Here is a 25,487-nt window from a genome sequence, read left to right on the forward strand (position 1 = left end):
TTTTTTTATTGATAATCGATTAAGTGTCCTGACAATAGGTTCTATCTCCTCCGTTAATCCTCTTTTCAAGCTAGAAGTGGTAGAAATAAACACTTTCCAATTTCAACGTTAATCATCAAGGAACAAAAGTGGTAATAGATAGCGGCAAGGCACTTCTTGCAATCGATTCAGCGTCTCAAGTGAAGATACTTTCACCACCAGCAACATTCTACCTAAATCGGAAGTGGTTGAAATTTACAAATACTCCCGGATTCAGTGCTTATTTCCATAGAGCAAAAATGGCGAAGAATATCGAAAAAAATATTATTTTTTTATTTTTTTTATTTTTTATTTTTTAATTAATTAATTAATTTATTTTATTTTTTTTTTTTTTGTTGACAGATTCAGCGTTCCAAGACTGCGTTATATCCTACATTGCAACCGAAAGTGATAGAAATGAATTAGCACTCTCGGTTTCAATATTTATCTCACAGACGAAAACAATAAGAGATATCGAGTAATAGCTTTTAGATATATCTACATTCAGCACCCAAAGAATAGGTTCTATCTTTGATCTATTTATTCTATTGCAACCAGAAGTTATGGGTGTACTACTTCAAATTTAAGTGTTGAATTAGCATAGTTAGCAAGTCTATCGTAGTTTCAAACTCTGGAACGAATCTCTCGCTTAAAATATAATTTTCAGTTTTGACAAAATATGACTCCTTCGAAATTGAACATGATGAATCTAGATTAAAAATAATAACAATAACAAACACGCTCTTTACATTTCTATTAAATGACAAATTTTCTCCACCTTAACTAGAATGTTAGTATGGGATCCCCTGTGGTCCCTTCTCCTTGGGCGTCTGATTAGCGTACACGCCTTGACCGGCTTATACCGAAAGACCCGGCTTGATTCTCGGTGGGAGTTCATGTAGGTCCAATAGCATGTCTCCCAGTTTTCTCTGCATTCACGTTTCATAAAACTTCGGTACTCAAAAACAACTTTAAATTTCAAATCAAATAAACAAAATATTACAATGTCTATTTAATTATGATACCGGTAATCTTAACATTAAAGTAAAAGCTAAAGCTCACGTCAAAAATTAATAAAACCTTGATGTTGCTCATTTGTTTTATGTTAATTCAGAATTGCAAGACATTGTTCCAACAGATTTCAAAATGCATTGAAATACTTGACTTTTTATATACGTTTTCAACGGTTTCAAGAAAAGAAATTTCTGTTTCATCTAGATAGGAATGCTGAACGATTAATGCCAAACTAACATTATAATTAACATGTAACTGCTTAATCACAGTGGATATTGTATTCTAACATTTAAATTTGATTTTTTATTTTGTATTCCGCGTAATCTATATTTTGTTTATGATTATATTTAAAATCAGCAAAATTTTGCTCTACTGCAAACACGAAAGCATACGACAATTTAAAACTATTCATAACGTTAGGCAAAAGAAAAAGATCAGAATATACAACCTTAAATATTGGTATAAGAAACGGAATACCATATACTTAAAGTGGGATCCGAATTACGCGAGATCGGAGTTTGAATCTAACCTGTTCAGCAATCCAGCCCACGATCATGCACAACAAAGTTGAGTGTGTAGTTATGAGACTATAAAGAGTTAAGCTGACCATAAAGTTGCAGAAAGTTTGTGTTATAAATTTTCAATTAAACTCGGAAAACTAAATCGGTAAAGAAAAAACATTTTATGCTTTTGAAATAAAACATATTGTAGTAGTAGTTTATTGTTTTAGTACGTAGTAATATTTGTTAGGATAATGAGCGTGATTTTGTTAGTGAACAGATCAGTCAAGCAAGAATATTATAACAGAAAATCCGTAAAAGTTACATTATAATTCGATGAAATATAATTTTGGTTACATGTGGTACTACTGTGTTAGCTGGCATGTGGTATTGAATAGAACTGATTCCACAGGCAGAAATTAAACTATAATATTGAAGTTGGTTGATTACAGTTTACTGTCTCTCTTCACTACCGAGACTATGTGAGACAAGAATTATTGCTTAATGTGGAACTGAAATCATTATTTGAGTTATTCATGGTTTGATAAACTGAGATAAGTTTTATAAACAACACTCAACGAAGATTGAACCCATGAATAATGTGAAATCTATATATATAAAAGAGAACGCACAAAATCCTTTGTCCGCTCATCACGCTAATACGGCTGAACCGATTTCTTTCATTTTTGGGGGGTTGTTAGGATTTGGACCCTAGATGGTTTTTATCATATCACTTTAATTTTCAATTACCAGTGCCTTGAGATAATTGACCAATCAGGTGTCAATACGTACAAAAAATCCTTTGTCCGCTCATCACGCTAATACGGCTGAACCGATTTCTTTCATTTTTGGGGGGTTGTTAGGATGTGGACCCTAGATGGTTTTTATCATATCACTTTAATTTTCAATTACCAGTGTCTTGAGATAATTGACCATTCAGGTGTCCATACGTACAAATCCTTTGTTATTAGTTCATCATAGGTATAAAAATAAACGTATTTATATGCAACCCGCATGACCCTGTGACTCGGCGGGTTAACATAACTGACAGGCGCTATAAATCACTTGAAAGCGAAAAAGTAAAAATTATCTAAGTAACAAAGTTTATTGCGTTCCGGGATGACCGCAGCGAAGCGGGGCGGGTTGGGGTGACCGCAGCGAAGCGGGGCGGGTTAACATAAATGACAGGCGATATAATGTTAACATTAGTGCAATCTTCTATGGTTTTTATCATATCACTTGAAAGCGAAAAAGTAAAAATTATCTAAGTAACAAAGTTTATTGCGTTCCGGGGTGACCGCAGCGAAGCGGGGTGAACGCTGCTAGTTATATATATATATATATATATATATATATATATATATATATATATATATATATATATATATATATATATATATATATATATAGGGTACAGCGGGGTAATTCGAATAGGCGGGGAATTTGAATAATGTTAAGCATTTTGCCAGCTGGAGTGGAAACGCGGCTCGCCATGTTAGTGAACCTGTGATGGATTTGTAGGTGGTGGTTCGCAGAAGTTGCTCTCAGAAATACAAACTATTCCTTCGGTTCTGAAGGTTTATACGATTTTTTGTTTGCTGAAAGGTAAGTACGAATGTGTGTATTTTTAGGTCGTTATAATTTTCAACATTGTTTCCTTAAGCTTTCCTTATTATTAACTGGATAAAATGAAACCGCTCTGGATTATAATCGTATCAGTAGCATGTGGGACATTGATATACTGTACACTGGCGTCAATTAATCAGCAGTTTTCATACCACGTTCTGAATGGAATATTAGTCGACTGCGGGGCAATTTGGATAATTCAAAACGGGGCAATTTGAATAGCAGTGAAATTAGAACTATAGGCCTACTATTTTATATTTGTTTGTCAAAAGCGAAAGCTTCTAGTGTTAACAAGGAAACTGCGTATTCTTATTTTGACTTACTGGGAAAATTAATGAACGAGTATGATCTCCATAAACCAAAGTAACCGTATTTATATGGACGAAAGTAATCTTCCTCTAAATAACAGACCCCTAAAATTTTTGCAGAAAAGGGTAGAAAAGAGGTGGTAAGTTTAACATCTGCTGAGCGAGGGGAAAATGTAACGGTGATAGCATGCTGCAATGCCAGAAGGTCTTTTATACCTCCTGTAGTAATATTCAAAGGCGTACGCCTAAATCCGGACTTTAAAACCCAAAATCTCACTGACAACTTTTGTCCTAAGAGTTCTACAAAGTCATGACATCGAAATGCTTTACCTACCTCCAGACACAACACACGTATTATAACCACTCGATCGCTCTGTTTTTAAGGCCCTTAAAGCCAATTACCACCAAGAGGCAACTATCTGGATTCACTAAAACCCGAGGTCAGTGAATAGTAAATCTCAGTTCTGCATTTTGTTCACTGAAGCCTAGAAGTGGACAGCTTCTGTTGGACTGGCAGTTAATGGGTTTTCATGTACTGGTATCTACTCGTTTAGCCCATAAGCTATTGAAGAATTTCGATTCGCCCCTTCGGAAACGTATGGCCTTATTATACATTTTGGGGAGCAGTCTTCTCGGGAAGATCTTAACAGCGCGCCTTCTTCTCTCTCCTCTCAAAACTTTGTCCCAACGAAGCCTATAGATGAATCCATACAACAAGTGCTTCCCAGTCCAGAAAAAGTTTGTGTGCAGAAGAGACGTCGTGTCGCAAGAAAATCATGCCACTCAACTTCTGAAAATATTCGGGCAATGAGAATAAAACACCTCCGAGGAAAGACGCAAGCATCGGGTGCCACAAAATCCAAAGACACTACAAGAAAAAAGAGTGCTAATACAGAACCTGCCAAGGAAAAACAAATGAATGCTCGAAAGAAACTGATATCCTTTACCCCTTCCAGTGACGAAAATGTAGGCCTAAGTCTCAAGATGGCTGCAGGCAATGAAAGTCAAACAAGGAATTGCTGGTTTTGCCTTCTTAATTACTATTCAGAACGTTCTGCTAGAAAGGGAGACTAGATTCGTTGCCAGCGTTGTAAGACATAGTTCTACGAAGTCTGTGTCGGTGCAGAAGGTCGAAAACAGTTTATCTGTTGTCGTTGTCGTTGTCGTTAAATACGAACGATGGAAGATGAATTAACCAATTACGGCTCTTTGCCTTAGACAATGTTCTGAACAATTTTTTTGTGTAGGCCTACATTCAAAATGATAGCTATAGGTGACGCATATTTACAATTTATGTAGGCCTACTTCTTTTCATTCAAAACTAGCATATTTCAACTACCGTAGAAATTGCAATCTAACTATTAAATAGTTTAAACATTATTTCTATAAGACTTGTTTATTTTGTTGGTTATTCATATTACCCCACTCATTATTCAAATTGCCCCTCACATTTACGTTTTTCGAAATTTCGTCGGGGAAATTGAATACCCAAATTTCACAATGATGTATCACAGATACTATCTTAAGAAAAATTGTTAAGTAATAGTAAAGTTCAAAGTTTTTGTTCACAATTTTATATTTGAATACCAATTACAGTTTCCGAGATATATGAGAAAATGTCTGAAATTATTCAAATTACCCCGCTGTACCCTATATATATATAATTTCATATTATTTATGTCGAGGCGAGACCAAGACTGTATGAAGCTTCGTCACCTTTCGTTTCGATACCATCCCTAATTAAATACCATAATAAAGTGTATTAAAGCTAAAATAAATAGAAATAGGAAGGAACGCCACCAGAATATTTTCCACGGGCAGGGGAGAGTAAAAGACCGACACACAAGCATAGTTGCGAATGCTCATACAATTTGATACACATATGGACATACAGTAATACTTCATATAAAATAGCAATTATTAACGTATATAATAATGTTATTAACTACAGTAAATATATTAATTTAATATAAATGTAAAATATAACAATGAAAGAGGTATTGTGTGGAATCAAATCACCAGAAAGCTGCGAGTCGTTTGATATGATTTTTTTTAACATATAGTTATCACCTACCTTGAATTAAGTTTTTATCATGTCACTTTGGTTAAAATGCGTACCATCCTAAGGGCAGAGAATAGGTTGTCAAAATTTATCCCAAAAATAGAGTATAACACAAGCCAGTTAAGTTAGGAAGATGAAATTTGTTACATACCATAAACTCGTTAAAAAGAAGAAAAAATGTCTCGACGTTTTTGAATTTTTCCGTTGCCGCATTGAAAGTGATGTTATCTGTTTGTGATTGCATCACGATTAAAATCCTGAACAATTTGAAATGAATTTTGGAACGTAGTAGCTACCTAAATCTGAGTTATTATCATATGATTAGAGGGGCAGAAAATAGAATGTTTTATGGGCTTTTATCATTACGCTTTCAAGGAAATACGTATCATAAGGGGAAAGAAGGTTTCAAATATACCATTGAAATATTTTTCATAAACCTATTTTTCTAGCAAAGAACAAGCATTTCAGCTAGTATATTAAATACTCTAGTGTGTGAGTAAGCAAATCTAATGTGTTTTGTTATGTGCTTTGATGAACTAAACATCCTTGAAAACCCCAGAGAAGGATAAGTGACTCTACACATTGTGTTTTAAATACTGTAATAAGATTTATGTGTTCAATCAAAGCTGCAAGAAGTCTTACTCTCTAATTCTATTAGTCATAGTGAATTTATTTCACTTGAAATTTTCATTTCGTAGCCAAATCTACCACATTTTTTTGTGGGGGGAAGATAATGATAACTTTTCACAGGATTTAATTCAGTAGGAATTAGAATAAAATATGTCTTAGATGGAGATGATTTAGTAAAATGTTTAGCCCCGGACAAGGAATGGAATAAAATGAAATCTTCAAAAAATGCTTCTAAGGTAAATTGAAATTGAAATTTATTCTAATTCTATTGTGGATAATATATAAGCCTATGTACTGATAATTATACTTTACTAAGGCGAAGCATATGTCCGTACTAATTATAGCGTAAGAGATTTTTCTTTTTAAATGTGCTGTTTCAAGCTAACTAAACTCCTTGTAAAAGTATTAATGGAAAAGAAAGACGCAGTAAGAAATTCTCCTATATGTTGAAAAAAGAATTACCATTAGCTAAAGAAACTTATTATAATACATGCATTACATCATGAAATTACGCACATACACGAAATGAAAATTGGATTGTATGTTGGGCTCGAAATAATTATTATGTGTATATACTGAATAATATAGTAGTAACTTACTGTACAACTATTGTTTGTGCTAATTCTAGTACGTGAAAAGGTAATTTTCTGAAAATATGGCGCGTAACATCGGTTTTTGACATGTCACATTTATACGATATTTTAGAGTTAAATATGCTATGTGAGGGTCATGGAAGGGAGTTTCTGGATGGCTGACAATGGCAGTTAGTATTGTTGTAATGCATCATATGTTGTTAGAATTCAAAGTAACAAAGCAGCAATAGTAGTTTGGATTACTAAATTGATAAAGATGTAGATTGATTGCTTACTTCATGAGTTGTTCCAGAACATTCATATTTGATAAGTCATCTCGTAATAATAACGAGTTAGCTGGTATTTATACCACTCAAACTAAATTTTATTCTTACAAATTGAAAGAAACTATATAATCAAAGTGATAGCTTATCAGCGTTTATATTTATTAAATATTCATGACACAAATGTAAGTGAATTTTATATTTGATGATATGCAAATATGTTTCTAACCAGAGGTTTCAACTTACGGTTCCGTATATATTAACCAATACTATATAACAATATCTCTCCCCCACCCCTCCTCCCAGCAAAACCTGAAATGACGTTGATGATTCTAACTTTACCCTTTGGAGATATGACTTACGTGAGTATATTTATCAAAGCGTGATACTAGCACCTGCCATAACGGAGTAGAAACTGTGAAAATATAGAAGTCACTTTTGGAAAGACACGTAGGACCTTCTACAAAGTCGTTTTTAGGTTGTACTAGTGTCAGTTACCCGCTTCGATGGGTTAAAATAAGAAAACAGTAATATGTTCCGTTAGTCAGTCACTTTTTACTATTACTGAAGCGCTCTCTGATTAGATTTAAACGGCATGTCATTTTCGATCATGTTTTCTGCTCATTCCCTTCCCCCAAATTATGGGGCTGAATTTGGATTTAAACGGTCGGAAGTGTCACTGTTCGTCTCAGCGACCCTGAAAACTATGGATTCGACACTAATATCGGCTATTTTCGATCACCTTATATATCTCCCCTAAGTTGCATCGTCATAGTAAAATGATAAAAACCCAAATCTAGGCCCAAATCTAATCTATGTTGAAAATTTGATCGAGGTCGGTTGGGTGGTTCAAGTCACAAACATAATCACTTTTAGTTTTATGTATATAGATTTAAGAGCTTGACTAAGGCGTGATACTAACTTAGTATTAGTAATACGTAAGGGAAGTTATCAACCATTTATATCAAAAAAGGTCAACCTCGACTTTTCGCAGGGTTGTCCAAACACTTTAGGAGAAATCAAGTTAAGTAAATCCTACTCTCTCTTATATTAATTTCTCCTATTGCATTTGGATAATCCTACAGAAAAGTCATGGTTGAACTTTTTCCATATAAATCATTGTTAACTTCATTTATGTGTTACTAAATACGGAAGTTACCATCACGCTTTAATGAAGCTCTTTATACAACGCTAGAAACGACTCTTCAAAAGGCCCATAGTGTTTTAAAAATGACATCTTCGTTCAAATGTAGAGTTGCTTTGGAATTCGGACTTAATCCATTTCACATCCCCGTTCAAGTTCCGCATTATAATAATAAGAAATGAATTAATTCGTCCCTGGGTTCTACGAATTCAAATTTTCAAAATGATTTTAATATCAAATAGGCCTACACTAGATTTTAAGTAAGAAAGTGCTGGGCGTTGAAATTGCGGGATAAAATTTGTTGAAATTTTTATTTCGGATTCCAAGTTGTTCGAGTTTTAGGGCGTTCGGATTCCGGAGTCAGTACCATACGTTTGAATAACAAAATATAAGAAATTGCATATGAATATTTTTCAGAAACGCATCCTTCAACATTCTTCTATAGAAGTAAAGATATGAGAAGTCTAGTTCAGCATTTTAGTGTAGTAATTAGGATAGGCTAACTCAACTATAACTTATTTAATAACAGGGTTTATAGCAATGCTTATGGAAGTTTTTAAGTGAAACAAAACTTCAGAATTAAAATGAAAGTCTAAGTTGAAGTTTGTCCTCTTAAGTTGCCGAAACTAGAAAGTAAATTTTCTTAAGCTAATACACTTTACCATTAGACTTTCAAAAACAATCGTTTAAACAACTCAAGCTTTTACTTAAAATGTCTGAGTGGTTAAAATGGAAACGTGAAGAAAAATGCTCAAAAAAGTCATAATTTTCTCTACTGAAAAGCATAGTTATGCAAAACACAAGTCATAAATTGTTAGGTTAATAGTGAAGTTGTGTAAGGTGAATGTGTCAATGGTTGGTCTTGAAGGAAAACAAAATTCTATGTACAGCCTACTCATATTTTGTAATCGGAGCTTTTTTCACTACGATTCCATTGCGTAGCATTCAAGAAGTTGACAGGTCCCATAATTATAAGTATTTCCGTTTGGGTGTTGTTATGCAGGTTCTGTCACTATGTAAAAGTCGGCATTGTGTAAAAGAACCTTCTTGTGATAACTGGATATTTTACTCCTAATTGTCGAAATAGCCTTTTAGCTAATATATGTGCATCACAGTAATGTTTGTAACAAGTAAATAATAATGTTATTCTCTTGTATAACAGAATATGGAATTAGTTAGCTGGTTTTTAAAATCTCTGTTCGGCATCGAGATTAAATGAGGCATGAACGTACACCTTAACACGGGATTCGAACAAGATATATATTTCCACCGGCAGTCGTGTGTGAGTTTCTCCACACAAAATGCAAGAACGCCACGAAGAATCTCACCACTTGATAACATGTACTTATCGCCAAATAGTACGAGTAATTAGACTAGACGTTAAAGTTTCATGAGAGGGATGCAGTGGAGTATGTAAGGAGTTTTGGGGTTTTAACTCCTCTTGACCAAGATGATATGCAAAAATAAACGTTTATATACTGTATTAAGATAAATATATAGGGCTTACAGTGTATATGTATTGTAATAAAAATCTAAAAACAAAGTTTAAAAAATACATGTATATATTTTACAAAAACATTTAAAAATTAGTCTAATGTTAAAAAAACTAAATTTGCAAATATAATTTTTATATTGTTATTTTGTAGCAATTTAAAAATATAAATATTAAGTGATAAAAATCTAAATATAAGAAAAAAATTAATCTTGGGCAATCACGTATCCCCTCGTATCATTTAAAATCATTTAAAAAACAAAGTAATTATAATAAACCTCAAAATCCAAAATAATGCAATTTTTCTAATATAAAAATACACAAAAGGACAGTGGAGGGAGGTTCACATTAAAACTCAAAACAAAACCTTCCAATAATCGTAACTCAAAAAATGGGTGGACGACAAAAAACTAAAGTCAAATCCTGTTTAATGTAAGTTGTGTTTTTCATTCACAAAACACTGTTATTTTAATAACCCAAATTTTAGTTTTAATTCCCTATATTAAAGTTAAGCCTCAAACTTAATGGCTATCTCTTTTTATATGTAATCATTAAATTAATTTTTATAATTATCTATAAATAAAACAATGCATTTTAACAAAAAATAAAAACACTTGTCTTTTGTTTTAAATACCATCCAATAACTTAAAGTTAATAACAAATAATAACACTCATCCTCTCAATAAAATATAACCGCTATATTACCGCATTATTTAAACAGTATAAAGGTAGCCAAGAAAGTTCTGTCACTTTTTGTGGAGGTATGTGTTCAATTGGCCCTTACACCTCGAGTTGAATGCGAATAGAAATAAGGCGAAGATCAAAAATTGTTGGTGTGTGTATATCCAACACACTACCTGGTTGTGGCAGTTCAGTTACACCATGAACTTGCCTAAGGACAGAGTGAACATGGGACATCCACAGAGCATCATAAAGGCGTATGCTGTACAAGTTCAAACTGAGGTCAAACGTCGCTGCAGCGGGGCGGAAGATATGCCAGGCTTTTGGTGAGAATATCGTGACTACGTGGACAGTGCAGCGGTGGTTTAACAAGTTTAAAGACAGTGACGAAACACTCGAAGACGCACCAAGTACAGGAAGACCAACACATGTCCAAAATGATCTTCAGGTAGCAATTGAGGCGAACAGTGGCCAGACATGAGAGGAATGGGACTACAATTCAGTGTGAGTGGAGAAACCATTCGGCAGCACCTCCATCAACTTGGCAAACACTACAAGTTGAGTCGATGGGTTCCACGTGATTTGACTCCGGGCCAGAAGGCAACGCGAGTAGACATCTGTGTTTGTTTGCTGTCTCGTCTGAGGAAGGAGACATTTCTGGACAGATTGTTGGCATGTGATGAGAAGTGGATTCCGTATGAAGCTCCACGACGCCATCATCAATGGTTAGCATCCCATGAACTGGTTCCAAAACAGCCAAAACCAGTACTGCACCAGAAAAAGGTCCTCCTGTGTTTGGTGGATTCCTCGCGGTATCCTGCATCGGGAATTGCTACCAGCTGGCCAGAGCATCAATGCAAGTGTGTGCTGTCAGCAGAGCCGTATTCAAGAAAACTAAAAACTCTGGAGCCAGCACTTCTGAATCGCAAAGGGGTCCTCCTGTTACAGGGCAACGGTAAGTCCTACATGGCTAGGATGACCCGGGACCCCATTATACGCCTTGAATGGGAAACACTATTGCATCCGCCCTACTTCCCGGACATTGCACTGTCCGATTATCACCGTTCCATTCCTTGAACAATCAGTTTATAGGACGCCAGTTCAAATCCTTAGTGGAGGCGCACAATGCACTTCATATCTTCTTCGATTCACGTTCCACCAAGTTCTACCACGATGGAATCCATGGCCTTCCAGAACGTTGGTAGAAGGTCGTCGATGCTGATGGGGAGCTGGGCTATTTTTGATCTTCCAGGTACGTCTTAGGTGACATATCGATATTCAAAATGCTGGGTGAAAAAGCGACAGAACTTTCTTGGTTACTTTTATAAAATATATTAATAGATATATACAAACACTTGAAATTATATGAACTTGGAAGCTTGAACCCACCCCTTGACGAATCTATTATAATGGAAAAAGGTATTCGTGTAACCAACGTGAGGAACGAGATCATAATGCAAAATATAGGAGTATGTGCCAGTGCTGTCAATTTCGCTTGTGTCGCATTGAAATTCGGATTTCTTTAGTCACAGAGAATTCGGGTTTCTTTTACATGTATTGTCAGAAACGCTGAAAATAGTTTTGTAAATGGATCAATTTTAGATCGGACTTCGGTTGTGGATATTTCTGTTTACGTAGAAGAAAATGAATTCAAAATAATCCAGTCGTTAGAATTCATTGAGTAGAAAAAGTGTATGGAGTAAAATACCCACAATGTAAGAAAAGACAAGAATTCGTCTCTGGGTCCACAAAAATCTTTTAAGTGCTTACTGCCTGTAAGAGTCTTAACCCTGCCCTGTCCTGCCTATAACCTACTGTGAGGATAGATCTTGCATGATTGTCTGTGCACTGTATTCAACCTCGTCGTGATTGAGAGCCCACAATAATACTAGTTGGCGTTCTTCATAACCTCAGGGTTGCATAAGGACACAAAACACAAAAGCTCAAAATACTGTAATACATTTGGTTGATGACAAAAAAAAAAAAAAAAAAAAACCTTTCCGCTTTGTTACTGTAATTCTTGTATTATCGCTGTACTTAAATGTTACGTAGCAAACACCTGAACTTTGAGGACAATCAAACTCTGGGTGTTAGGATAAATTTATAACTAAGCACGTAAAATGTAAGAATTCTGTGACAATTTTTATAGATAAACTTCATGAAAAATAAAGTTTATATCTACTTTACTCTACTGTATATTTCATCCTCAAAATTTGTAGTAAAAATTGAGGGTTTCTAATTACCAGATCTCTTACTATAAAACTTTCGACGTTTTTTCAAGAGTGTATTTCTGGGAATAGCTGGATCTGGTAACATGAATATTTACGGTGAAAAACGATCTGACGATTATTTAGTTTCTATAATCTTTAATTTACATATAGATAAGGCCAATCTATCCTTCAGTGTCCCTGGGTCCAGAAAGACTTCTCGTCATATTTCCTTTGCTTTTAAAAATGACAAATTTCGGGAGGAAAATCATGTTACTTCTAATTAAGAGTCTTATAGAAGAAAGAAATGCCTTACAAAATTTTCAAATTTCAATAATTATAAAGTTTTGACGACATCTTTTAAAAGGTGTAGCAAAGTGACTTCGTGTACTATCCCAAATGGAACTAGGTATATTTGAAATGATGAATGATTTAGCTGTATCATTACTGATGTGTGAGGAAGGCTATGTATATTTTAATACAAGAAAACTGTAATTCAAGGGGAAAATCATTCTCAAATGGTTAATACTAATTGTAATAATATCCAAGAATTAATAACAACATGAAGGGAAACTAACCTTCAGAGAATGCCACTTTACGACTTGCGTTTAGAGGACAATCCTGAGTGGAAGACTAAAATAAATAAATAACCAATTTAAAGTAAGTTCCAAATAATAATTACGAAATAAACTACGAAATCGCAACATCTCAAGTTCGAATTCCAATTGTTTGTTATGTAGTGAAGTAATGGATCTTCCATCAGTGAAGTTCGACTATGAAGACAATTAACTGAATTCTAAGTTGATTGTAAATGTCAATTAAAACCAAGGTTGAAGGAAATTACTTGGCCGAATCTAGGTATACATGTGAATACTTTCTGGGCAAATTAATTTATTTTTCTCTGTATTAGGTTGAATATTTGTTCTCTGTAGAAGCGTTGTTGGAGTTGAATTCGGATCTTTGTTTTTGATAAACCAAACGGATTTTTACGCAACGAACCATTAACTCCTTCTTGCGTAGTCAGGTTGTCATAACAACAATAAATAGAGCATTTTTATCCCTGGTTTTGACGTCGTTCTATTCCCTCTCCCCTCCTTTAAAAGTTGTTCGGATATGAGCGATAAGCACCTTCCGCTTGCAAGGAAGAAGGAAATCCAATTATTGAGATGTGTTTCCCTCAAAAAAGAAACCGGGAGGAGAAATTACTTCCTAGCAAATATAAGTAGGAAACAGAGATCTTTATTTTTTCCTATTTCTTCGCCTCCTTTTCTTCTGCTTTTCTGTATGACGTTCTATGTGGAAAAGCTTTATTAGAGAACAGTAAAGGAAAAAGCTTACATTTAGAGAGAAAGAATTTTAAAAATACAATAAACACATTCTTAGATTCGATGTTACCGTGACTTTTTCCTTTTTTTTTCAGAATTTAAAACTGTTTTCTGATATTTTACGGCAATAATAAGTATAGGTTTTATTTTAAACAAGAATTGTCCTCATTTACGTGTTTTGTTAAGGACAGTTACATGTATTAGATTTTTTTTCAATCTCTAGCAGATCGCTTGCTTAAAATTCAGATTTCATTGGTTGGCTAGTTGTTTGGAGTTTAGCGTCCCTTTTCAGCATCGAGGCTCTATGAGGCGTGAATCTACAGTTTTAAAGTGTCATCGAACTTACCGTAATGCGTTTTCAAATTTCAAGTCTCTTCCATGGGAAATCAAACCCAGAACCACGTATATCAAAGGCGCGTATACGAGCAACTAGTCTCATGGACGGCTCAGAAGGTTTAATATATGTTTGTTCTTATCCCAATCTATACCCTAATTCACCTTATGATATTGATGGCTTTTAAAAACGTTTTGTGCAGAATATCGTATGGTATTGGGCATAGGCGTGCCCTCCAAAAATTTTCTGGGGGGACAGTACCCTTCACTCAACATTGTAGGTCATTGTAGGTAAAGAAAGACTGATGTAATTTCACCCCCCCCCCGCCCTTAATTTTCAAAATGTCACATAACAGGAATTAAAGTGCCGCAATTTAGGATAGATAAATCCTATCAATTGTGATAAGTTCTATTCCAGGGACACAAAAAATCATATTTATGGTACTGTTGACAATATTTATTATAATTAATGGGATTTCCAGGGCGATGATATTAATTTGTAGGTTTCTTGACAGTACAATGAACTTATGATCAATGACTAAGATATTATTCAAGTTCATGTTTTCATTTATGATTTGTATTGTTTCCCATTTTGACACTGAAATTGGGTCTTTAAGTGTCGTGTTAAAAAGTTCCATCCCCTGATATCTCTAGAAACGAGCCCAAGAAACGTAGATCCTTCCTCAAAAAGCCGCAAAAGCTCAGCTGCTGATCCTGAAGATGTGTTGACAATTCCATCAGTCTTCATCTTTTCCAACGTAGAGAGAATTTCTTCATAATGTTAAACAACTCCCATTATTAGAATAAGTCTACAAATTCACCTAGTGGGGCACAAGGATTTAATGTTTACAATGTTTAAGACGAGACCACAAGCATTAGCCTCGATTAGAGCAGAAAATCGTGACCTCACTGAAAGTGACTGCGAAAACAGTACTCATAGTTCGTGCACCCACTGCAAAGAGTTTCTCATTACTTCTGACGCACTACAGGCATCCTTAATCACAAGATTAGTACTGTGAGCTCCACAATGTACGTACAAGGCAAGAAGTTGCTGTTTACGTATAATAGATGGATCACTAATTCCAGAGAAATCACTCGTATTTCCAGAGTCATGATAAACTTGTCCACTGAGTTGAGCAATGGAAAACTGGAGTCTCACCATCTCATCCAGAATAACTGAAGCTATAAACTCACCAGTAGTTTTTTGATATACTGCAGAACACAAGAAAACTTTCATGAGAACAGAGATCTTCATCAACTCACCTGGCACAAATACTTAATTGTTCTTCGCAATTCACATCACGGGAACCATCAGACACAATAGAGAATAGAGAAGGGTTATGAGATTTGATTTTGTTACATATATGAAAAGCAATTTCTTGGCCCATGGTTTCGAGATTTCATTCTGGATTTTAACATCCATGAAATTGCATCTCTTCATGTTTCCCTTTATCCGGCTCTTCAATTCTGGAAAATCTTCAGAGCAAAGGCTCATCAACTGAAATAAATTCCTGAACCGGGAGTCATGTCCTCTAAATGCGAATCCTTGTCTTGCAAGATAACGTATATTTGAGATTACATTTTTCCAGGAATTTCCTGGCTTTCAGTTGTTCATCTAAAATTTGTCTGTTAAGTTGGTTTTCTATTATTATTTTTTTCTGCGTGTAGCGCAGTACAGCCAGTTTATGGCATTCTGAAGTTTCTCATGTATACTTAATTTCTCTTTAGCCTTCTTCCAATTGCAAAATCCTACAGTAGAGAAAGCGTATTCCATGGATTTAGTAAGAACTTTTTTTAAAAAATGTTTTTCAATATGTCCATACAGTAAAAACAGAAAATGACGTTAATATTGTTTGGATCGACGTGTAGCCACGGAAGGAACCAAGTTGGCACAAATTTCAATGTTCGACCTTTCAGAGACTGTTGTGGAAAATTTGTAGTAGTGATGGGCAAAACGATTCATTTCGGAGAATCGATTAATTTACTTTGATTCACTAAAATGATTCGATCATTTAATTCGTTCATATGAATTGGTCGTCCGCGCATTCCTTTTGCGCAAGTGAATTGGTTGGGAATGATTCGCTCATTGAATCAGTTAGGTTTCCGCGCATCTCTTTTGCGCAATGAGTTATTCGATCATATGAATTGAGTGTGAATTATTCGATCATATGAATCGCTTGGGCTACTGCACTTCTTTTCTGCGCAACTTAATGAATTCCTTCTGAGGAAGTACAACCTCGTGTATCATCTTTGCACATGACACGGCCAGCGCCAGCATTGCATTGGGGTGAGTGGAGTGGCTCGGGAACTCTTAAGCTTCAGTGTAATTATGAAGTTTCAATAATATGCTGTTGCCATTGTTGTTATTTTTGCATCCTGTTTTCATATTAGAGGTTGAGACAAACACTAGGGTTGGCAAGATGGCGTAGAATGTTCTACACAATGGAGCGTCATGCTCTTCAATTATTGCAATTTCAATTTTAACAACAATTTCAATTTTGGACATAATTTAGTGCATTACAATTTTTATAGTGATTTACATATTTTTTTTGTATGTTCTACGCTTCTGCCTTCCTTTTTACTTCACAAACTAGTGTGGAAACATAACTATTTGAAACAGGCCAATTCGTCCATTTTGGAACGGGCCATCTTTTACAATTATAATAACAACAAAAATATTTAAAACAATTCTAGTGAAGCAGTCAACTTGGCCTTAGTGCTGTGACTTTTAATTATAAAATCTCCCGCGAGGGAGATGAATAGAATAGAATAGACAAACACTAAAACTGTTCCAATCTCCACGTTTTTTCTGCCAACTTCAGTTTTTCGAGGAAATATTTTGTTGAAATATACTCCGTAAGATTTTCACGGGATACGAGCAGTTATAACAATTTATTTTCAACTTTTTATTGTCGTACATATTAATATGGGGAAAAATATAGAGCTCTGTATAGGCGACATTCATGCTTTTGGTTTTAAATACAGAAAGCATTATATAATGAGTCTGTAGTGTTATATTCATTTCTAGTGGGTATTATTTGCCCAGGCCATATAAACTTTGTCAAGTTCACATCATGTTAATGGATTTCTTTTGTTGTTGTAAGTCAGAGTTATACCCTGTAGCGTAATGAAGATGCAGATGATTAATTAAAGTAAACTGTTATCTCGTAGTCCATTCTAGTCTATCCCAGGGGTCACCGTGGCTCACTGATAAAACTCTTGCCTCCTTTGCGCGGGGTCCCTGGTTTGATCCACTGCTAAGTCAGTTTGTGGTGTACATCATCATGTCCGTGGGTTTTATCAGGTAAACCCACTCTCATTCCGACTATTCTTCCATCGTCATTTACTTGCTTTAATCATTCGTTTTCCTTAGGCTAATGGACATAAACATGAAACGTTAAACTGCAAGATTTCTATAATATTTTAAAATATGTTCTATTTTATTCTTGACTGGAAAAGATACTGATCTTCGAGGTAGAGAAAAAGAGGGAGTTTACACATGAACATATATTTAATACTATTGTGATAATTTTAAAAGATTTAGCTCGGGGAGACTATGAATAAACGCAAAATGAAATGAAATTTTAAAGTTTTACGTTCCATGATAATCATCGTGTAGACTAAGGGAAACGATAATGATTAGAATGAATGAAATGGTGAAATGAAGGAAGTGAGCGAAAAGAAGAGAACCCCGAGAAAACCCACACATATGGTGTTTGTCCACCATAAATCCCACTTGGCGCAAATAGAAAACCAGGGACCCCATCCACCAGAAGTGAACGCTTTACCAGTGAGCCACTACTACTTCAATAAGCAAGAGATGAACATATATTTGCGAAAATACTGGTAACCCCAATTGAACCCAATCTGAGAAATGTCCCGGGAGAAACTTCTTGGGCTGGCGGATTTTCTCCCCGGCCACCCCTGTTATCATCAATTTCAGTTGTGTTGATTTTCAGTTTAACGCCCGGTTCAGAAGCGAGGCTATATGAGGCGTGGACCTACTGATTAATATGAAATCCGAACCACGTGAGCTTCCGCCGGGAATCGATCTCAGGTCTTCCACATCTTGTTTACATGGAAGCTCAGAAAACTATTTGTGTCTTCATGTATCTTTCAATAAAAGTAAAGTGAAAAGCTTCGTTCCATGTGAACAAGTGTTTTTACTGAAAGTTGCAATACACTGTCTTCCCAGAAAGAATCTTTATTCGTCTTTCTACATATACATTTTTAAAATCAATTATGTACAGTACAAATAATTTCAGTGCACTTTTTCTGTGTAAGTACTGTAATTACATTGAATATAATATAGTACTTTGAGTTGATTATAAAACATTAAAATTGACGTTTTTGGCTACTGCAGTTGAAAGTGATGAAAGTAATTTTATCCAATGCACGTACAGTATCTTAATCAAATGGATAAATGCTCATCAAGAGTATGTTGATATTATTTACGAAATCGTATTACATCTAATTGAGCAACACTGCCAGTACTTCACAACAAGAAGCAAGCAACAAGAAAGTTTATTCTGAAAGTAATCTAACAACGCGGCTTCCTTTCTTCCTAGGAAACAACCCTACCATGCAGAAAGAAAAAAAATCGCACGCATCTACAAAAGCAGGAAGAAAAGACGCGCGTATGGTTTTATTTCTTTTTCACTCCCCGTGAACTGCAAGCGCATTTGCAGAAGCAACCTCACCAATTGCCTCACACAAGTTGGCAGTTTGTGATTCTCAATTCATTTCGATCACGGCAAACAATTCAGTGAGAAGTACAAATGATTCATTAGAAGAATCGATTCATTTGTGAAAAGAATCATAATTCATTTGATTCACGCCATGATTCGTTCATAATGATCGAATCGTTCATGATCGACACAACACTAATTTGTAGGTAACTCTAAAGTCTAATTGCTCTTTGAGAGGTTCGAAGGGTGGAGAAAATCTGAACCACTTGCTAGACGTGGAGATTGAGAGCTTTCTTCCATAAACACTGATGATGATAGTGACCGATACAAGATTTGAATTTCCATTGTCAGTTTCAGGTTGTAATTCATCAGCTGAACTATCATTTGAATTAATTTTTCTCTTCTTTTCTTCAACAAGGGCACTGCTTTGGCCCACGTGCTGTCTTCTTTTCTTTTTCTTATGACAAATTGATCCGTTTCAAACAATAAAACAACACTAAACAGAAACAAGAGATGAAAAACTTCATATCAACGTATTCACAGTATTCACAGTAACACACATAAACACAGCTGTCTAAATAACGTTACTATTGGAAAAAACACGCTACAAAATATGTGCCTTCAAAAACAGTGACGCACTTTCGCACAGCCCAGTTGACGAAGTTCAACAATACATTAGAAAGAACACGCAAAGAGGCTTACGTTACGTTACACGCACACGAAGAAAAAGGTCTTTTTAGGCAGGTTTTGAGCTATAGTCTATTTCCGAAGCTAAACAATGTTGTAAGTCTTCCATCGATTGTCCAGGTTGGCACAATAATGGTGGTATTTTTACTCGAAGCCGATACAGCAAGAGTTGGTAGGTAGTCCTATATTAAATAATAATAATAATAATAATAATAATAATAATAATAATAATAATAATAATAATAATAATAATAATAATAAAAATCATTCCACATTTTCTCTTTTCTCTTTGTAATGCTATAAGTGTAGAGGGAAAGGAATCTTTTTAGATACTTAGAAAGCGATATTTTTTTTCTTGCAGCTACCGCTTTCTTGGAAGGCTAAAGATAAAATCTCAAGGCAGAAATATTTGAAACAGTATGAAACTTTTGATAAGTACTAAGTCAAATTCGAAATATTTTTGCCTTGGAACCAAGTTGTAAATCTTTCACAAAGCGGTAGCTGTTCAAAATGAAAAGCCACACTAAGAATTGCGTACTTTCAATTAGAATCTACTATTTTCATAAAGATACTAGCTCACACACACAATTAATTATAATGTCAGTGATAGGCTATATGGTGTTCATTGGGCCAAACACTTCAAACAATAAATATTCATCTTACACTGGAGAAATAGTTATGCTTCGTTTTTCATTATCATTTGACAATGAAACAAATGCCGGAGAGACATACTAACCTCGTATACAAATGTGCGGTGTTGGGATGTATAACTCGTTGAGATATGATGCTTTACTTTTTTAAAATTTCAATACTTCCGCGTACTCCTAAAAAATGTAATAAAGAAGTAAAAAAATAAACATTCCATTTAAAAAAATATTCAATTATAACTCAACAATCTTCACAAAATTTGCAATCGATCATTGATAACGGCATCTTTCCAGAGTTTGTAGTCTCCGAGATATCATTGTTAAAATAATTTGCCACAAACATACTGTATAAACTTTTCTTGACTACAAACATATAAACGTATCGTTTTAATATATAGATATTTCAAAATTTTCTTTTTGCTGCAAATGAATGTGTGCACGCTTTATGGTAATTTTCGACGTAGCTAATACATTGTCGCTACTTTCTGTATTTCATTCATATACCCTGGTAATTGTTACAGGATTTTCGTCAATGAAGCTGTAATTCCTTTCAATTCCAAGAATTATTAATTGACAATCGACATTCCCATTCCAGTATTTCATCATTTTTGCCGAGATATTTGGGGAAGAATTCCTGCTATACAATTTTCTGGGGGGACAATCCTCTCCTAGAATATTTCTGGGGGGACGCGTCCCCCTCATCCCCCTTCCGGCTGGCACGCCCATGTATTGGGGAGACACATAGACACTGTAAAAATTCGATTAGAAAATATTGGAAGCTTTAGAAATACGACAGTGAAGGAGAATGTAGAAAATAGCTGGTTTGAACGGAAAACGAATGAGAAAATGTTATGAATAGTAGGGAAAAAATAACAATTGTAGATGTAATTAAAGAAAGAGAAAGACTAGTTAGAATATTGACGAGAAGGAACTACCTCATGACCAACGTTATAGAAAGAATAGTGACCGGAAAAATAGGAAGAATCGAATTTGAGTTCTGTGTTAAAACTTTTTCTGTTGAAAGATGAATAAATTGCTGTTCACTGATGACTTGAATGAAAGTTGTACGTAACTATTAAATCAATTATAAATGTAACAAAATGCATATTGATGAAAACATATTTCAATTATACACAGTAAACGGATTATTCTTAAGTATAATGAAATGTTCATGCACCTTGAAAGCAAGAAAAAACAACCACATACAATATGAGTCATGAATTACAATCAAAGTATATTTAGAACAAATTCCGATAGACCTGGGTATAATCTGTCTTTCCACATAAGATTCAATGCTTACATTGACAATTTAGCAAACACTAGCATATACGTAAAACATTGGTGTACATCATTAAAAATGGAATTCCCAAATTCCGAACAATCAAATTTAATCTATTGTGTATATACTCTGTGTATTAAAATTTTACTAGAATCAGGGATTATGTAAGGAATACAGACATAGAATTCTACACGAAAGTTAAGAAAAGTAGGATCAAAATTATTTTCCCATACAAAATTCTCTCCGAAGTATCGCGGGCTCTTAATATCTTCAACATGCTTTTTATTTATGTATGTTGGTAGCTACATGCAATCAATCAAACATTGCTGCCAACTGTAGGAAATCAATTTCTCAAAGGTGTTTCGTTCAAAAAAGGTAATTTCTTCTCCTAGCCACCTCTAAGACACTTTCTCACATATCTGCAATGACACGAACACTTTTCCAACACTTCCACTTTGTTGCTAGAGAGCTCATCCGAACATGATGTCGGTTGGTGCCCAACAGAATCAAAGTTCACAAACTAACGACGAATGATGTGTTTATTCGTCATTCCTGGGCCAAATGCATTATTATTATTATTATTATTATTATTATTATTATTATTATTATTATTATTATTATTATTATTATTATTATTATTATTATTATTATTATTATTATTATTATTATTTGCGCTTTACTGTGGAGAATGTCCCAGCTTGAGTTCGTATAAAAAATTATTCGATACGGTATTGTATTCATGGTATAAGTTCATACTACTATATCCAACAACACATTGTTTCCTGACTCTCTGAGTATCCCAGCCTGTTAGCTGGATTTATACAGAGTTTGTGACATTAGATATGTGATATCCTTATCCTTGTGTTGTGTTGCTGAGGTGAGTTTCCCATCAGATATCAAAGAAGATATTTCATTTGTACTACTCTAAAAGAAAAAAAAACAAACTAAATTATGAACTTTATTGTAATAATTTATAAATTAATTTTGTCATTTTGACTTTCTTGGTAGATTTCTCACTTTATTTATTTTCATTTTAGCTGTGGTGGCCATTGTATCAGCGAGCTTGTTTGCTGTTCAAACTGACGATGAACGTAACAACTTTAAAATTAAAAGAGGAGAATCTTTCTATATTCAGGTAAGACTGTTTAAGGTATAAGATCATAACAATAAATAATAATAAGCCTGAACGAGAAACATAAAATATATATGTTACACATAGTACGTTCATATTACTATTTGCTATAAAAATAACGACATAAACTAAAACTCTATGGTAAATATTGCCTAGGTTTTAAACCCTATCAAAATTCCATTCAAATTTGAAAAACTTATACAGAAACATTTTTACTTCATAAGTCAATGTGTCAAAAAACACACACACACAAAAAAACGAGACAATGTACTAAAATTTAGGAAGTAAAAGAGGTACTGTCAGCGTTTGTTCCAGATGCATTTCGAGAAGGAATATTCTCCGGAGTTGGTCAATCGTCCCCCCCTTCCCGAGCAAAGAATGTTAAATTGCTGTTGCTAATATACCAAAATTGTGTCCCAGTGTAACCACCTCACATTTTGATTTTGCTTCTTTCCTCCCGGGCCAAATTTTCTGGAAGAAAGCCTGGATACTGCCAGTCTTAAACCGTAGCATAATTTAATCATTGGACAGGGTTGGCAAAAACCATGGTTTTTATTGAAAAAAAAAAAAAGGTTTTTTGGGTTTAAACCCGGTGTTTTGGTTTAAATCTTTTTTTTTTTAATAATAATACATATAGACAGAAATAAGTTTGTTTTACCTTAGTGTTGTTATGCAACAACCGGGCTATGCTGGAAGGGGTCACATAAGCTTACAGCGGAATCCAAACCGCCCCTCGGCTTACATCCAAGAGAAATTGTCGTCCATTTGAACTGGAAACCGGGACTAATTGCCCACAAATGCGATACCGTCTGCCAACTCACTCACGAAGGATTCCTGATAAAAATACGTTGTACTGATCTTTACATACTTGCTAATTGTCAAGAGTCATTTCAGAAGGACAAAAAGTTAAATAGTTGCACAAGTGAAACCATTATACAGACTTGCATATGGACAATTTATATTAAAAAAAAAAAAAAAAACAGAAGAACTAATTTAGTCCAAGTTAGTTCACTACGGCTTTTATTAGTCAAAGTTAAAGAAATACAACGACTTAATTTGTACATCAGTAAGAAAAGTGAATAAAAATACGAATTATTTGAGTCCACTTTGACTCTGACCCATTTATTTATAAATAGATGCCAACGATACTTCTGATTTCAATAAATGCCTCTCGTGGGGTTTGTATATCCCCCCCCCAAAAAAAGTACTGCGTTTCGATTTATTTTATCAATAGTAAACAATACTTAGAATTTTTCTTTGATTGCAGTTGCATAACACTAATAACAAACTATAAAAAAACACAAAAGAAACATTTATAAACTTATTTAAAAAATGCTTTTGTAGTATAATCTCTTTGAGTAATGAATGGAGAATTTAGGTCTGAATATAATACGAATAATATACGGGAGTGAAACGTGATAATCTACAAATGTGTGTTCATCAAGATTTTAGAATCACTTACACTTTTACGAACATTTTTCGTTTTGTGGTTTAAACCAGTTGGTTTAAAAAAAGAAGTGGTTTAAACCAGTCAACCCTGTCATTGGATGTTGGCTTATGAATTGTAATATATATCCATGACGAATTCTATACTATACTTTGGGGGTTAACATATAACTGCAAACCTGTTTAGTCTAATTTTTCAGAACTAAGCTGAAGATTGTCTTTAATTTTTCCATGAAAGTAATATTGCTTTGTATTGCTTAACTAATATTTACGTACGAAATCGCTCACTATACTATTGCTACTGCAAGTAAAAGATCGCTCACCTTATATAGCTATTGCAAGTAAGAGATTCCTCTTTTCTTTGTAAAAACTGCTATTAAATTTTGATGTACAAAATTATGAATGATTTGCGCATCACAGCTCGTTGTATTATTTGAATAGAAGTGCAAATTTTCTTCCGCAGTTTAGAACAATAATGTTTTCTCAAAACAAAAACTGAATTTTATTTATGTGCCTAAGGTGTTATTTAATGATATAAAACATAAAATGACATTGTATTTCTATGCAAGCGTAAAATAATGTAATATGCGAAGAAAGTATATTAGCTATCTAAAATGTGGATTCTCTCACATGATTCGCCAGTCCCTCTTGTTAGGGTTATGTTACTATGTATAGTTTTGTTATACCGTTTTCCGAAGCTCTCGTGGTAAATGGTCTTGGCTTTCGTAAGAAAGACTCGAGTTCCATATCTGTTGAGAGTATGTGAAAAAGAGTATCTCCTAAGTTATGAATGTCATGTGGCCTTGGTGAGTGTTAAAACTAGAAATAAACCATCTTGCATCATGTAAATAAAACTGTTAGAGGTCCGTTGGATACTTTGCGACGTTTGTGGATGGAACCAAAGAATTATTCTTATTAATGTTTTGAAAATTTTTACCCAAATTAACTATTGTTTTTAATGTGTCCTTGAATTGTATAATATTCATTTGTTTCCTTCTACTGGAGATTCTTATTTTTTATCCTTCTTTATTAAACACTTCTGATTAATCCTTTCTCCTTATCTCTTATTCTCCGGATTAAAAAAAAAATCTGAGTTTCTGTACATCTGTTAGTGTTCACTCGAAAAGAAATTTCATAGCTTATATTTTCTTTCATTGTTTATAACACTTTTTTGTGTTAATACACAAAAGTAAGCTTCTTTCTCAACATATTTTAAACTTCTGAAAGATGTATGCAGTATTTCTTCCAGACCTGCTTTTTTGGGGGGTACTGCCCCCCGGAGCTCTGAGAGTGCCCCTCCGGACTAGATGAAAATAATACGTCTATAATATAATAGTATCAGCAGTACCCCCCGGAATACTGTGTCCCCCCCCCGGAACATTGTTGCTGAAAGAAACACTGGATACATGTAA

General features: G+C 34.4%; 1 protein-coding gene across 1 annotated transcript in view; it reads left to right on the forward strand.

Moving 5' to 3' along the window:
* Nucleotides 1-25,487, forward strand: part of LOC145680954 (uncharacterized) — a 420,869-nt gene that overhangs the window by 390,245 nt on the left and 5,137 nt on the right. Inside the window, exon 4 of the mRNA XM_081752166.1 lies at nucleotides 22,535-22,632. Coding sequence (XP_081608292.1) covers nucleotides 22,535-22,632 — 98 coding nt within the window. The remainder of the gene's footprint in view (nucleotides 1-22,534; nucleotides 22,633-25,487) is intronic.

This window comes from Thermobia domestica, chromosome 3, assembly GCF_964235325.1.
Source record: "Thermobia domestica chromosome 3, izTheDome1.hap1.1, whole genome shotgun sequence".
Lineage (NCBI taxonomy): Eukaryota > Metazoa > Arthropoda > Insecta > Zygentoma > Lepismatidae > Thermobia > Thermobia domestica.